At 42.8% G+C, this 15,995-nt stretch overlaps 1 protein-coding gene across 2 annotated transcripts in view; it reads right to left on the reverse strand.

Annotated features, from left to right (window-relative positions):
• Positions 1 to 15,995, reverse strand: part of camsap1b (calmodulin regulated spectrin-associated protein 1b) — a 120,482-nt gene that overhangs the window by 13,699 nt on the left and 90,788 nt on the right. For both annotated transcript variants that reach the window (XM_034170918.1, XM_034170917.1), the window contains 6 exons: positions 15,618 to 15,759; positions 15,262 to 15,401; positions 14,997 to 15,093; positions 14,730 to 14,853; positions 12,061 to 12,146; positions 11,833 to 11,917 (listed from right to left, as the gene is read on the reverse strand). In XM_034170918.1, the coding sequence (XP_034026809.1) occupies positions 11,833 to 11,917; positions 12,061 to 12,146; positions 14,730 to 14,853; positions 14,997 to 15,093; positions 15,262 to 15,401; positions 15,618 to 15,759 (674 nt within the window). The remainder of the gene's footprint in view (positions 1 to 11,832; positions 11,918 to 12,060; positions 12,147 to 14,729; positions 14,854 to 14,996; positions 15,094 to 15,261; positions 15,402 to 15,617; positions 15,760 to 15,995) is intronic.

The following is a 15,995-nucleotide window of genomic DNA, read 5'->3' on the forward strand; positions in this document are numbered from 1 at the left end:
TTTTTTTTCCCCCTCTGCGGACAGTTCTTGGGCTGTGCACGCGCTATGACGTCATTTGTTTATGCACAGCGGGTGGGTATAGCCAGATACCATCGACATAAGTCTATGACACCGGCCAAGCAACACCCCAGTAAAGTGATAATAATGATAAATACCAGATCAACTGGCACACCTGTCCGGTCAAAGCAAGTAGGTACAGAAAATGAATAAATAAAATCATGGGAAAGTACATTTCTGTCACCTCCAGCGTCAGTCTTGGTTAATTGGACCCTTTGTCATCTGCCTCAGATTAATTTGACTTAAACCTGTTATCTGATCAAAGATCTGGCAACTTGCTTCAGATGGATTGTTTGCGGTTATGACGCTCTTCCGATCTTTACACGGTTGTATAGAGGGTTTTCATGTGACGTATCGGTCACGTCATTTTGTGTCCCGCGCCCATTCTGGATTACGACGCGGTGGCCACTGTGATACACTACGTGCATTTGGCGAACAATTGCAGAAGCTTAAACGTCGGTGTGAAGAAGCCTCACGGCACCGTGGCGCTAACAGAGATCCGCCGCTACCAGAAATCCACTGCTCCCAGAATTTTATTTTATTTGGCAATAAAATTATATAAGAATACATAAAAATACCGCTGAGGATAACACAAGAACGATTCCAATACGGATGCTTATTTACATTGTGGTCCTCGAGCACCAAGCTGCTGATCCGCAAGCTGCCCTTCTAGCGCCTGGTGAGAGAAATCGCTCAGGACTTCAAGACAGCCTCCGCTTTCAGAGCTCCGCTGTGATGCTCTGCAGGAGGCCGGCGAGGCTGACCTGGTCGGCAGCTTCCTAGTTCACAATATCGCAGTGTGACACTGTCGGCCAGTTCGTTACATCACCACTAAATTCACTATCTGGTATAAGATACGGATCCACTGAACCAACTGCTACACATCTATCACGATAAATAGCTTTATCTTGAGGATTTAAAGCATCGTAGTAACCTTACATTTTCTCCTTTTTTCTATCATGCGCCAGCCTCCTTGTAATCCAGAATGGAGACGGCACCTGTCCTGCAGCAAATCGGTCACGTGATTGAAAACCCTCTATACGTTTCTTTGATTTGTTTAACACTTCTTTTGATTTTTAAGTGTATTTACTCTTATTATTATCTTATTTCTTATATCTTATGTCTATTAGAGAAAAAATTACTCATAACCATCCCAAAGACATATCGTTATCTTTGGCTGCTTTCAGTAATGCTGGTATTTGGTTAGACTCTTTCCCTCCGATTGTTCTGTCGGAGTTATTTTCATTAGTCACTTCCTCCAAACCATCAACATGTCTATTAGACCCCATTCCTACCAGGCTGCTCAAGGAAGCCCTACCATTAATTAATGCTTCGATCTTAAATATGATCAATCTATCTTTATTAGTTGGCTATGTACCACAGGCTTTTAAGGTGGCAGTAATTAAACCATTACTTAAAAAGCCATCACTTGACCCAGCTATCTGGTGTCTAGTGAAGGTTACAAATGATCTTCTTATGGCCTCAGACAGTGGACTCATCTCTGTGCTTGTCCTGTTAGACCTCAGTGCTGCTTTTGATACTGTTGACCATAAAATTTTATTACAGAGATTAGAGCATGCCATAGGCATTAAAGGCACTGCGCTGCGGTGCATTGAATCATATTTATGTAATAGATTACAATTTGTTCATGTAAATGGGGAGTCTTCTTCACAGACTAAGGTTAATTATGGAGTTCCACAAGGTTCTGTGCTAGAACCAATTTTATTCACTTTATACATGCTTCCCTTAGGCAGTATTATTAGAAAGCATTTCTTAAATTTTCATTGTTACGCAGATGATACCCAGCTTTATCTATCCATGAAGCCAGAGGACACACACCAATTAGTTAAACTGCAGGAATGTCTTACAGACATAAAGACATGGATGACCTCTAATTTCATGCTTTTAAACTCAGATAAAACTGAAGTTATTGTACTTGGCCCCACAAATCTTAGAAACATGGTGTCTAACCAGATCCTTACTCTGGATGGCATTACCCTGACCTCTAGTAATTCTGTGAGAAATCTTGGAGTCATTTTTAATCAGGATATGTCATTCAATGCGCATATTAAACAAATATGTAGGACTGCTTTTTTGCATTTACGCAATATCTCTAAAATTAGAAAGTTCTTGTCTCAGAGTGATGCTGAAAAACTAATTCATGCATTTATTTCCTCTAGGCTGGACTATTGTAATTCATTATCAGGTTGTCCTAAAAGTTCCCTGAAAAGCCTTCAGTTAATTCAAAATGCTGCAGCTAGAGTACTGATGGGGACTAGAAGGAGAGAGCATATTTCACCCATATTGGCCTCTCTTCATTGGCTTCCTGTTAATTCTAGAATAGAATTTAAAATTCTTCTTCTTACTTATAAGGTTTTGAATAATCAGGTCCCATCTTATCTTAGGGACCTCTTAGTACCATATCACCCCAATAGAGCACTTCGTTCTCAGACTGCAGGCTTACTTGTAGTTCCTAGGGTTTTTAAGAGTAGAATGGGAGGCAGAGCCTTCAGCTTTCAGGCTCCTCTCCTGTGGAACCAGCTCCCAATTCGGATCAGGGAGACAGACACCCTCTCTACTTTTAAGATTAGGCTTAAAACTTTCCTTTTTGCTAAAGCTTATAGTTAGGGCTGGATCAGGTGACCCTGAACCATCCCTTAGTTATGCTGCTATAGACTTAGACTGCTGGGGGGTTCCCATGATGCACTGTTTCTTTCTCTTTTTGCTCTGTATGCACCACTCTGCATTTAATCATTAGTGATTGATCTCTGCTCTCTTCCACAGCATGTCTTTTTCCAGATTCTCTCCCCTCAGCCCCAACCAGTCCCAGCAGAAGACTGGCCCTCCCTGAGCCTGGTTCTGCTGGAGGTTTCTTCCTGTTAAAAGGGAGTTTTTTTCCTTCCCACTGTCGCCAAGTGCTTGCTCATAGGGGGTCGTTTTGACCGTTGGGTTTTTTCTGTGATTATTGTATGGCTTTTGCCTTGCAATATAAAGCGCCTTGGGACAACTGTTGTTGTGATTTGGCACTATATAAATAAAATTGATTTTATTTTATTTAACTACAGTCCTGTTGTGAATCACTACCGGTTAGCTTGCATTAGCTAGGTCGACTTTCTCCCCCAGCCGTGACTTTTATTATTGTTTTAGCCAGCCTATACTTCTGTAAGATTTTCAGTGTAACTGCTGGGAATTTTAGGTCATTATTTTACTCCTATGCAAATCTTAGGAGTGGCTAGCACTTTCACTAGCGGTTAGCTTGCATTAACTAGGGCGACTCCCCCCATGCGTTTCTTTAATACTTCTGTTAGTTTTTCAGTGTAACTGATGTGAATTTTAGCTCATGACTTTACTCTTGTGTTAATCTTAGGAGTAGTTTACTCTTAGGAGGTTTTTTTTTTTTTTTTTAGGAGTGGTTAGAATATTCATTAGTGCTTAGCTCACACTTGCTTGGCTATACTCTTAAATGTTCAGGTACACAAAGTACATTACTTTACACTTTACATAAATCCTGAGTAATGCTGGAAGATAGAGTGGCTCTTTTAGAGAGCCGTGTCCATAAGCTGGAACAGCTTCATAGCTCAGTGGAGATACATGTTACAGGCACTCCAGACGAGGTTAGTGTTGGGCCGGCTAGCGTGCCCATTGGCATCAGCCTAGAAATGCCAGCTGTGGAGGACTGCTTTTGGATTGTGGTTAGGCGGAGGAAGCCACGTAGGGCTTGGTGCCCGGTTATGGTACCCCAATCACATTCGCCACTGCGAATTGTGAACCAGTTTTCCTCCTTTGATATGTCTGATGTGAGTTCTTTGAGCGCACAGGTGACTTCCACTCCCATCTCCAGGCCGAAATGCCGGGATTTAGTGATAGGGGATTCTATCACCCGCAAAGTCAGGTTACAGATGCCAGCTGACGTTAAATGTATTCCTGGGGCCAGAGCTCCCGACATCATCTCCCATCTTAGGGTGCTGACGCCGCAGAAGGGTAGACAGACAAAGGAACACGACACAAGATAGAGTCACATAGTTATTCACGTCGGCGCCAATGATGTCAGGATGAAGCACTCAGAGGTCACAAAAATGGACAGAGAGAGGTCTTGTGACCTTGTCAGAAAGATGTGTCGACATCAATAGTCTCTCATCCCCTCCCGGGGTAATGAGGCGTTTAGCAGGCTGACATAATTAAATAGGTGGCTGGCGTAATTTTGTAGACAGCAAGGCTTTAGTTTTATTGGTAACTGGCCTTCGTTCTGGGGCCGCTGTGGCTTGCTGATGCTGGATGGCCTTCACCCTACTGGGGAATGCGCAGCCATCTTGTCTGCAAACATACACAGAGGTCTACAGGGAGGGTAACATTAGGATTTTACAGCAGGCCACGGAGCAGGTGATTAGAAACCCTGCAAGGTTTATGACAAATGTGGGTGTGGAATCCATTAGCTTAGCAGGGAAATTAGTGCAGAAAATCCAAGATGGTGATAGTGCAGTTTATCTGCTAGGGTGGGAAATTCAACAAGTTGAGACTGTGGCCTGCTTCCATAGACGTGCCCATAAAAATTTGCAAACTTAATATCATTACTACACTGGCTGATGTTGAAATTGAGGATGGCCCGTTGGCTGTTCCAACAATATCAAAGATTTCGTGTCTGCTACCTACAACTCAGGTGGAATGTCTCAAATCTAAACCTACTTCCAATGCATCTTATATATGCTACTCTGGAATTACCCCTAAACCCAAACAGCCCAGCTGTCAACCCCACTGATGTCCTTAGTCTGGGTCTCATTAACATAAGATCACTATCCTCAAAATCATTGTTGATTAATGATCTAATTATGGATCATCACTTCGATATGATTGGGTTATGTGAAACCTGGCTTAAACCTACAGCTGCTCTCCCCTTAAATGAGGCCTGCCCACCGGCATACACATTTATTCATGTCCCTTATGATGCGAAGCAAGGCGGGGGTGTAGCTCTTATTTATAAATCTAGGTTTAGCTTAGTAGCTGTTGGGGGGCACAAATATAACTCGTTTGAGCATCCGATTCTCTGCTCTGCTCAGGATATTAGGCATTGCCAAGGTCAGAAGAATAAAAATCAGCCATATTACTTTGTCACTGTATATAGGCCCCTTGGCCCATACTCTGAATTCTAATTTTTGGTGCGTTCATCTCTAACTAGTCAACTAGTGCCGCTAACATTCTGATTATTTGTGACTTTAACATTCATACAATTAAGCCTTCTGATCCCCTTTGCAAATCATTTATGGAAATTGTGGATGCATTAGCATTTCAGCAATGCATTCTGGAATCTACGCACATTAGTGGAAATACCCTGGATTTGGTTCTCGCATGTGGTATTGCTGTCATGAATATTGACATCATGCCTCTTGCACCGGTGGTCTCTGATCACTCACTTATTAGGTTTACAGTTTCGCTGCCATATTTAGTGGAACAACAGCCTTATTTACCACTATGGTGATGCAGCATCAACTACTCAACTACGACTGAACTCAATGCTAGACCTGATATCTTAGCTTCACGTTTGGCAAATGCCCAATCAGTAAACAGTCTTCTGGATAGTTTAAACTCAGTACTCAAAACTACACTCGACATGATTGTGCCACCTTTGTTAAAACCACGCCCCCCCCCAAAACACAGTCACCTTGGCTCAATGATTACTTGCGTGGCCTCAAGCATATGGCTAGAAGACTAGAATGGAAATGGCGTAGTTCTGCTTTTAACACACTTTTCCAAGCAGACTGATGTTCAAACTGCGCAGTCTGGGCACTGGCGAGCACGCTTGCAGATGGATCAGAGACTTTCACACCAATCGTCTGCAGTCAGACATTATGGAGTCCCACCGCTCCTCAATTTGCAGATGACACTACTGTGGTTGGGCTGATTCACAACAACGATGAGACGGCCTACAGAGAGGAGGTCCTGAACCTCATTACTTGGTGCTCCCTAAATAACCAGGCACTTAACTCCTCAAAGACAAAAGGAGTTGGTGCTAGATTTTAGGCGGAAGAGGGAGACGTGTAACGTCTACAAAAAGCACAACTTGTACACTCTTGGGCCGACTGTACTGGAAATTATTAATCTCTCATTAACTTCTGTATCTGTTCCAAAACATTTAAAATCTCCAGTGATTAAATCATTAATTAAGAAATCTAATCTTGACCCTAGTGTATTGAAAAACTATAGGTCGATATCAAATCTATCATTTTGCTCTAAAATTCTGGAAAAAGTGGTTTCACAACAGCTTGTGGCCCACCTTACTGAGAATATTTTTTTTTCAGCCACTGCAGTCTGCTTTTAGAAAATATTCTGCAGAGACATCTCTCACTAAAGTGGTGAATGATCTTCTGCTTGCAATGGATTCAGACACCACTAAGGTTCTGGTGCAGTTAGATCTCACTGCTGCGTTTGATATTGTGTATCATCATATTCTACTCGATAGGTTGGAGAATCATTTTGGGATTACTGGGAGTGCCCTTGCATGGTTGACATCATACCTGATCAGTTGTTCTCACTGTGTTTTGTACAATAACACTACCTCTAACCTTAGTGACATAAAATTTGGGTTCCACAGGGGTCTGTCTTAGGCCCCCTGCTTTTCTCCCTTTATATAGGCCCCCTGGGGCACATACTGCAGCGTTTTGGGATTACTTTTCACTGCAATGCTGATGATATTCAGTTATACGAGGTCTGCGAGAAAAATAACGTACCTTTTTATTTTTTCAAAAACTATTATGGATTTGAATCACGTGCGATTACATCAGCCAACCTTGAACCCTCGTGCGCATGCGTGAGTTTTTTCACGCCTGTCGGTTACGTCATTCGCCTGTGGGCAGGCTTTGAGTGAGGAGTGGTCCACCCCCCTCGTCGGAATTCCTTTGTCTGACTTCTTCCTGAGAGACTGGCGCTTTGCTTTAACAAAATTTATTCAGAACCTGTGAGGCAGATCGAAGTGGACAGCATTCGAGAAATTCAGCTGGTTTTCGGTGAAAATTTTAACGGCTGATGAGAGATTATGGAGTCTTACTGTCGCTTTTAGGACTTCCCACGGAGCGGGACGTCACCTCTGTGTTGATAACCATTTGTAAAAACCAGGTGGCTTTTGATGGCTTTCAGTAGAGTGAGTATCTGAGAAATTGTTTAACAGCTGGACATGTTCCAACTTGTCCTTAAGGCTTCCAACGGAGGTGTTTTTCCTGTGGCGCTGGGCCATGAGCGGCTGCCTGCCGACGCGCCAATCCGTCCGCACGTCTTTCATTACAAAATCTCCTTTAACAGTGGAATGTCCGGATAAACTGCTGATCCCGAGCTCTTGTGAAACTTCTCTGTTCTCTCACGACGTCCTGGGTCAGAGGCTTAAATTTGGAGGTTTTCAGCTCGAAACAGGCTGACGACGGCGCCTCAGAGCGCGGCGCAACGTCCTGCTCCATGGGAAGTCCTAAAAGCGACAGTAAGACTCCATAATCTCTCATTAGCCGTTAAAATTTTCACAGAAAACCAGCTGAATTTCTCGAATGGTGTCCACTTCGATCTGCCTCACAGGTTCTGAAAAAAATTTTGATAAAGCAAAGCGCCAGTCTCTCAGGAAGAAGTCAAAGGAATTCCAACGAGGGGGGTGGACCACTCCTCACTCAAAGCCTGCCCACAGGCGAATGACGTAACCGACAGGTGTGAAAAAAACTCTTGCATGCAGAATCGCAAGAATTTTAGCTGAGGAAGCTTCTGCGATTTGAAGCGAAACGTCCTCGCATCAAGCAACCCAGTCCAGTCGAAGATTCAAGCTTCTCTACTCCACATTAGAAATATTACAAGGACTGCTTTTTTCCACCTGCAAAATATAGCGAAGATTCGTCCCATCCTGTCTATGGCTGAAGCTGAGACCCTGATTCATGTGTTTGTCTGTTCTAGATTGGACTACTGCAATGTTCCATTTTCTGGTTCAGCTCTCCACAATTCCTCTGAAACTTACTGGACTGGTAAGCATTGAAAGCCGAGATAGGCATGTCCCAACTTGTCCCATGACACGCCAAAACGGAGGTGTTCTTTGTCTCGCTCAAACAGGGAATCGGTCGTTACGCACGAAGACCCCGCGCGGCTTTCCATGACAAAATCTCGTTAAAAGTGAAATCTGCCAGAAAATGGCTGATGTCCAGCTCTTGTGATAACCAGAGAAAGTGCACACGACGGTCTTGTATCCACAGAGCCATCAGCTTAGAAATGATCTGGCGTTTTCTGCCTCGTCGTCGCAGCTCGGAGCGCGGCGTGCCGAGCGTCCTTAAAGCCAACCTTAAAGCTGTAGTAACAGTCCTTACTCTCTGTGAAGCCCATAAATTTTTCACCGAAAGCCAGATACATTTTTCAAATGGTTTCCAGGTGCCAGTCTCTAACAGCTTCTGAAAAAATTCTGATGGAAAAAAAAGTCCAAATCATTCTGCCATTTCTAGACAATGAAAATCCGACGAGGGGGCGGGACCACTCCTTCCACAAGGCATGCTCACAGGCGAATGACGTCACTGACAGGCGTGGAAAAACTCACGCATGCGCACGAGGGTTCAAGCTTGTCTGACGTAAAAACATATGAATGAAATCCATACAGTTTTTGAAAAAATAAAAAGGTACGATACTTTATTGACAGACCTCGTATAAATGAAAATAAATTGGGGAAAAAAAAAAAAAAGATCACCAGATGTAACCGCCACTTTATCTTCTCAGTTAGTGTTTGAAGCTTAATAATTTAATTTATGGTGCACTCAAGTCACTTTACATATATATATATATATATATATATATACTCAACAAAAATATAAACGCAACACTTTTGGTTTTGCTCCCATTTTGTATGAGATGAACTCAAAGATCTAAAACTTTTTCCACATACACAATATCACCATTTCCCTCAAATATTGTTCACAAACCAGTCTAAATCTGTGATAGTGAGCACTTCTCCTTTGCTGAGATAATCCATCCCACCTCACAGGTGTGCCATATCAAGATGCTGATTAGACACCATGATTAGTGCACAGGTGTGCCTTAGACTGCCCACAATAAAAGGCCACTCTGAAAGGTGCAGTTTTATCACACAGCACAATGCCACAGATGTCGCAAGATTTGAGGGAGCGTGCAATTGGAATGCTGACAGCAGGAATGTCAACCAGAACTGTTGCTCGTGTATTGAATGTTCATTTCTCTACCATAAGCCGTCTCCAAAGGCGTTTCAGAGAATTTGGCAGTACGTCCAACCAGCGTCACAACCGCAGACCACGTGTAACCACACCAGCCCAGGACCTCCACATCCAGCATGTTCACCTCCAAGATCGTCTGAGACCAGCCATTTGGACAGCTGCTGAAACAATCGGTTTGCATAACCAAAGAATTTCTGCACAAACTGTCAGAAACCGTCTCAGGGAAGCTCATCTGCATGCTCGTCATCCTCATCGGGGTCTCGACCTGACTCCAGTTCGTCGTCGTAACCGACTTGAGTGGGCAAATGCTCACATTCGCTGGCATTTGGCACATTGGAGAGGTGTTCTCTTCACGGATGAATCCCGGTTCACACTGTTCAGGGCAGATGGCAGACAGCTGGTGTGACATCGTGTGGGTGAGCGGTTTTCTGATGTCAATGTTGTGGATCGAGTGGCCCATGGTGGCGGTGGAGTTATGGTATGGGCAGGTGTCGAAGGTGACGAAGAACACAGGTGCATTTTATTGATGGCATTTTGAATGCACAGAGATACCGTGACGAGATCCTGAGGTCCATTGTTGTGCCAGCATCCAAGAACATCACCTCATGTTGCAGCAGGATAATGCACGGCCCCATGTTGCAAGGATCTGTACACAATTCTTGGAAGCTGAAAATGTCCCAGTTCTTGCATGGCCGGCATACTCACCGGACATGTCACCCATTGAGCATGTTTGGGATGCTCTGGACCGGCGTATACGACAGCGTGTACCAGTTCCTGCCAATATCCAGTAACTTCACACAGCCATTGAAGAGGAGTGGACCAACATTCCACAGGCCACAATTGACAACCTGATCAACTCTATGCGAAGGAGATGTGTTGCACTGCATGAGGCAAATGGTGGTCACACCAGATACTGACTGGTATCCCCCCCCCAATAAAACAAAACTGCACCTTTCAGAGTGGCCTTTTATTGTGGGCAGTCTAAGGCACACCTGTGCACTAATCATGGTGTCTAATCAGCATCTTGATATGGCACACCTGTGAGGTGGGATGGATTATCTCAGCAAAGGAGAAGTGCTCACTATCACAGATTTAGACTGGTTTGTGAACAATATTTGAGGGAAATGGTGATATTGTGTATGTGGAAAAAGTTTTAGATCTTTGAGTTCATCTCATACAAAATGGGAGCAAAACCAAAAGTGTTGCGTTTATATTTTTGTTGAGTATATATATATATATTTATATTACTTATATATGACCTGCATGACAAGCATGAAGTCAAAGCAATTGTCTGTAGACCTCAGAGGCAGGAATGTTTCAAGGCACAAATCTGGGGAAGGGTACAAAAACATCTCTGCTGCTTTGAAGGTCTCAATGAGCAGAGTGGCGTCAATCATCCATAAATGGAAGAAGTTGCGATCCACCAGGACTCTTCCTAGACCTAGCTGCCCATCCAAACTGAACGATCGCAGGAGAAGGGCCTTAGTCAGGGAGGTGACCAAGAACCCGATGGTCAATGTCAGAGCTCCAGCATTCCTCTGTGGAGAAAGGAGAACCTTACAGAAGGACAACCATCTCTGCAGTAATCCACCAGTGAGACTTGTATTGTCGAGTGGCCAGATGGAAGCCAGTCCTTAGTAAAAGGCACATGGCAGCCCACCTGGAGTTTTCCAAAAGTCACCTTAAGGACTCTCAGACCATGAGAAACAAAATTCTCTGGTCTGATAAGACAAAGATTGAACTCTTTGGTGTGAATGCCAGGCCTCATGTTTGGAGGAAGCCAGGCACCATTCCTACAGTGAAACATGGTGGTGGCAGCATTATGCTGTGGGAATGTTTTTCCCACAGCACAATCCTGACTAGTCAGTATTGAGGGAAAGATGAATGCAGCAATGTACAGAGACATCCTGGATGAAAACCTGCCCCAGAGCGCTCTTGACCTCAGACTGGGGAGACAGTTCCTCTTTCAGCAGGACAATGACCTTAAGCACACAGCCAAGATATCAAAGGAGTGGCTTCAGGACAACTCTGTGAATGTCCTTGAGTAGTCCGGCTAGAACCCAGACCTGAATCTGACTTAACATCTCTGAAGAGCTCTGAACATGGCTGTGCACAGTCGCTCCCCATCCAACCTGATGGAGCTTGAGAGGTGCTGCAAAGAGGAATGGGCAAAACTGTCCAAAGTTAGGTGCACCAAGCTTGTGGCATCATATTCAAGAAGGTGTGAGGCTGTAGATGCTGCCAAAGATGCATCAACAAAGTATTGCGCAAAAGGTGTGAATACTTATGTACATATGATTGCTTGGTTTTTAATTTTTTAATAAATTTGCAAAAATTAAAAAAAAAAAAAAATTTCATGTCATTATGGGGTGTTGTGAGTAGAATTTGGGGGAGGAGGGGATTAATTTATTCCATTTTGGAATAAGGCTGGAACACAAAATGTGAAAAAAGTGAAGCACTGTGAATACTTTCCAGATACACTGTACATAATATCGCTTTAATTGTTTTTTCTAAACTTGACACAGAGCACAAGCATTGATTCAGATTTGAGGGCACTGTCAGTGTATTTTTGTTTTGTTACCTCTGCCTTCTGTCAGACCATGCGACAAAAGAGCCTCTGGGTTGTCCATCCATCTGAGTCAGGGAGTTGGAGCGGTTCCTGAGACCTAATCAGCAAAACACACACACGATGATGTTGTGAATAGTTGTTTGCTGAGAGTTACTAAGTTTTGTGAGCACACAATTTTTTTTTTTTTTGTCCAGCACAAAACTGACCCAAGACTGCAGGTGTTCAATCATTTGTTCTTACCTGTACCATCGTCTCCTTGCTGCTTCTGCTGCCTCTGTCGCAGGGGAAGGAGTGGATGGGAGGGACTGAATGATGGACCCCCTCGACTAAAAGCCACAAATAACACAATTTGTAATGTATAGCAAAGTGATAATCAGCTCTGCACAGTGTTACTGTCTCACCAAACTGTAATACATCTAATAATAGCGGACAGAGTAGCAGGAATTAACAAATTACAACAGAAAGACTCTTTTAAACACACCATTTTATACCAATTGTGTAAAATGATCCCTTAAAGCTCATTATCTATGTCCCAGAAGTCTCAAACAAGCCTTTTAGGATTAAATTATGCTTGCAGCAGGAGAACTACTACATAAACAGCTTCAGAACTGTGATGCTTTGAGGATGTTTAAGCAGAAACCAAGACAGCTACAACCAATGGACCCAAGCTGCTCCAGTATACCGATATGAAAGCGGTACTGTCTGATCCACACTGCAGAGTAGAAGGTGCCAGTAATGCACAATTAAACTGGATGTCAACTGTCACAGTATAAGAAGATGATCTAGAGAGCAGATACAATTAATAAATCATGCTCTCAAACAAAAGGAGGAAAAACCTTCATTATTCTCAACACCTGACTTCTTTGCACTTTGTGGAACAGCCACAGGAAAACAAGGTAGATGCCTAGTCTAAGGCCAGATGAACTCTGTATTAAAATATAATTAAAGTATTCTAAGTTTATTTTTTAATATTTAGTAAGGTAAACAAGCATGTTTCGCTCCTCAACGTTTCTTTGCGACTCATACAACACTGATGAGCCCATTAGCTTCTGCTTCCTAACTCTGTATTTGCATTATAAATAATGTGCCAATGAAACTCATTTCTGTAATTGTTGCATGAAGCAGTGAAATCATATTTCAAAAATAAATGCGACATGATTTTTTTTCCTTCATGACATATTTGGACAGATGCCAACTACCACTCTGGTTCAACTTATAGTCCAGAAAACACGGTACTTCTGTCTTCATGACCATGTACTTCAGGACATTCTTCATGACTTCTGACCAGGCACCTAAGTGGCTCTACTCTTTTCTACTCTCCTATTTTACTCTTCCTTTTCAGATATTTAGATATACCTTTAGGCTGGGCTTACACTGTGCAAGTTTTGGCCCTTTTTCAGCCGATTTTTCACTTGTGCAAGAATTTTTTGGATCGCGCCGAGTTTCAGCTTAATCGTGTGTCCTGCATCATGCAGTCTACATGGAGTAACGAGCTGAGTTTAACATCTCACAACCACCTCCCGATCGGGAATTGTATGGTTGGATGAAAATCAAACCTGTTTGATATTTTGGTCGGCTGCCGTGACTCCTGAGGGTTCTGCGCTGTTGAAACAGCGCAACAAGCCTCTACGCGCTGATTACCTCACGCACTGTCCATGAGCAAACACCGGAGAGAGCAAACACTGATCTCATGTAAAGTCTTTTTTTTTTTTTTTTGCATTCGCTCGCAATAACCTAATATCATATTAAAGGTCATGCCTGTCAGCGCACACAGTGAGTGGAATCAGGTGGGGGGAGACTGAATGTATATGCGCGCGCACGCACGCACGCACGCACGCACGCACACACACACACACACACCACAACAGGATTTACGACAGATGAGGGGATAAGTTACTACACCTTGCACAGCTGTAAGACTCCGTATGAAATATAGTTTATTTATACAACAGTGTAAGTAGCAACACCTGTTATGAATGTTTGTGTTTTCTTTTTTTTACCGTCCTCTCGTGAATAATGCTGCTGTCTGCTGTGTGTGCACGCGCGCATATGCGTTCAGTCTCCCCCCACCTGATTTCACTCACTGTGCACGCTGACAGGCATGAAATAGTTTTTTTTTTTTAAAAGAAAAAAAAAAAAAAAAAAGCTTCTGTTACATTTTGCTTCTGGAAACACGAGCCTGACGTGATTTTTGAACATACAATGTGAGCAGTCAGATCACATCAGAGCATCGGGCAGTACAGTGTGAGACCATGAATCGTGCGCTCTGAACTTTTAAACCCTGTGGTTTTGTCACACAGTTTGAGCTGGAGCCAAGTACAACAATTGAAAATATTGTACAGTGTATGCCCAGCCTTATATACTAGCATAGTCCCACCTTAGAATTGGAATATAATATATAACATGTACTTTACTGAATTTTCATGAAAACAACTGACTTTACAGCAACACCATGCATGAGAACAGTAATCAGCAGTCATTTTATCCATACAAATAATCTTTACTCTGATACATACAATCACTACACACAGTAAAAGTGCCGCTCCAACCCTTCACTTGTTAATAGGTACAGGAAAGTCAATGTTGAAATATTACAGTAGAAGGCAAGTTCATCATCTACACTGTGGGGTGAACTTGGACTGTGTTACTTTTGAAATGATAATGTAATTTTGAGAAATATGAATGGTACATACCAGCAAAAAACTATACCTCTTCACAAAAAATAAAATAAATACATTTCTGTATCTGCATTTTAATTGCAGAGCACAGGTCAACCACAGCAGGATACAGTGCATGAAGATAATTTACTTGCAGCATTTCGTGGCTAAAACAATCACACATTGTGTTGTTACATTTTGATTGAAGTGGGATCAATTATGCATTCCTAGTCTTTAGAATGGATCGAGTACCTGTTACAGACTTCAGGGCTGCTCTGGTTATCAGCAATACCAGGACTGGCCAAGAAGCTACGCTTGGTAGCATTGGAAATGGGCACTGCTAGGCGGGCTGTCTTGGGCTGAACAATGGCTCGAGCTGACAGAGAAGGGAAATTTTTAAAGATTAACACAGTCATGTGTACAATATGCTGACAATCTGAAAGCCACATTTTAAGTATTGCTTACTTCAACATGTTCTTTTATTGGTCAGTATTACAACAGTCATAGTGTGACACCTACTGTCTTTAAACTCTTGAGGATCTCTGGGGTGGACAAACTCTGGCTTTACAGTCTCAAACCACCAAAAGAGTTCAGCGATGAACACCATCACATTGTGCTAGAGAACACACAGACAATCACGTTTATAAGCGACTGTCAACCAATGACAGATTCAAGCTCTGTTTTAAAGCACATAAAATACAGTTGAAGGTGAAATTTAGCATTCAAGTGTCTATGTTGCTGTATTTAAACAAATAAACAAAAGTTAAAATGTCACTTAAGCTACCTTGAGCACACGTGGTGCATAGAGCATGTCCTCTGTCGTCAGGTAGAAACTTTTGTTCAGATTCTCGTTGGCAAACTCTCTGATGAGCTGGATGTTGTAAAGGCTGTCAGCGATGGAAGGTACCTCTTTCAGGTAAATATCTGATTGTAACATAACAGGAAGAACCAGATCAGGATGCAACTTTGACTCCCAAATGTAACAGACTTGAACTGAAAACCATTAACAAGTGACAAATGGATATTAAAATTCAATGGCTGGCTAAGAACCCTAAGCTGCTAGGGTGCAACTGATATTCACTGATGCACTTTAAGGGAGGCTTGTTCAAGGATAACACCACATGGAGTAACACAGCATACCATCGAGTTTCATGAGATCTGGGCAGTAGTAGTGGACCACAGTGAGCAGTGCAGCTCCATCACACACATCTCTCATCAGGTCTTCCAGCAGTGGGAAGAAAGGCAGCTGTCGGCCTGAGGCGTGCTCCCGACGATACCGAACCTAACAACAAGAGGGGAGAAGTGAGTAACTAATGAGCATAAAAGTCACAAAAAAATACAGTGCCACTGTACCATCACGTTAGACAAGACTAAATATTTGAAATGCAAGAAGGAGTGCTACAATTTTTATTTTGTGCTGAGATTCTAAACTAATAAAGGTAAACATTAAACATGGATGTCTGATCCACAACAGCTCACAATTCTCCCCAGGCTTTTCACCAAGTATTCCCATTAATC

This window comes from Thalassophryne amazonica, chromosome 5 (genome assembly GCF_902500255.1).
Source record: "Thalassophryne amazonica chromosome 5, fThaAma1.1, whole genome shotgun sequence".
In the NCBI taxonomy this organism is placed as follows: Eukaryota; Metazoa; Chordata; class Actinopteri; order Batrachoidiformes; family Batrachoididae; genus Thalassophryne; species Thalassophryne amazonica.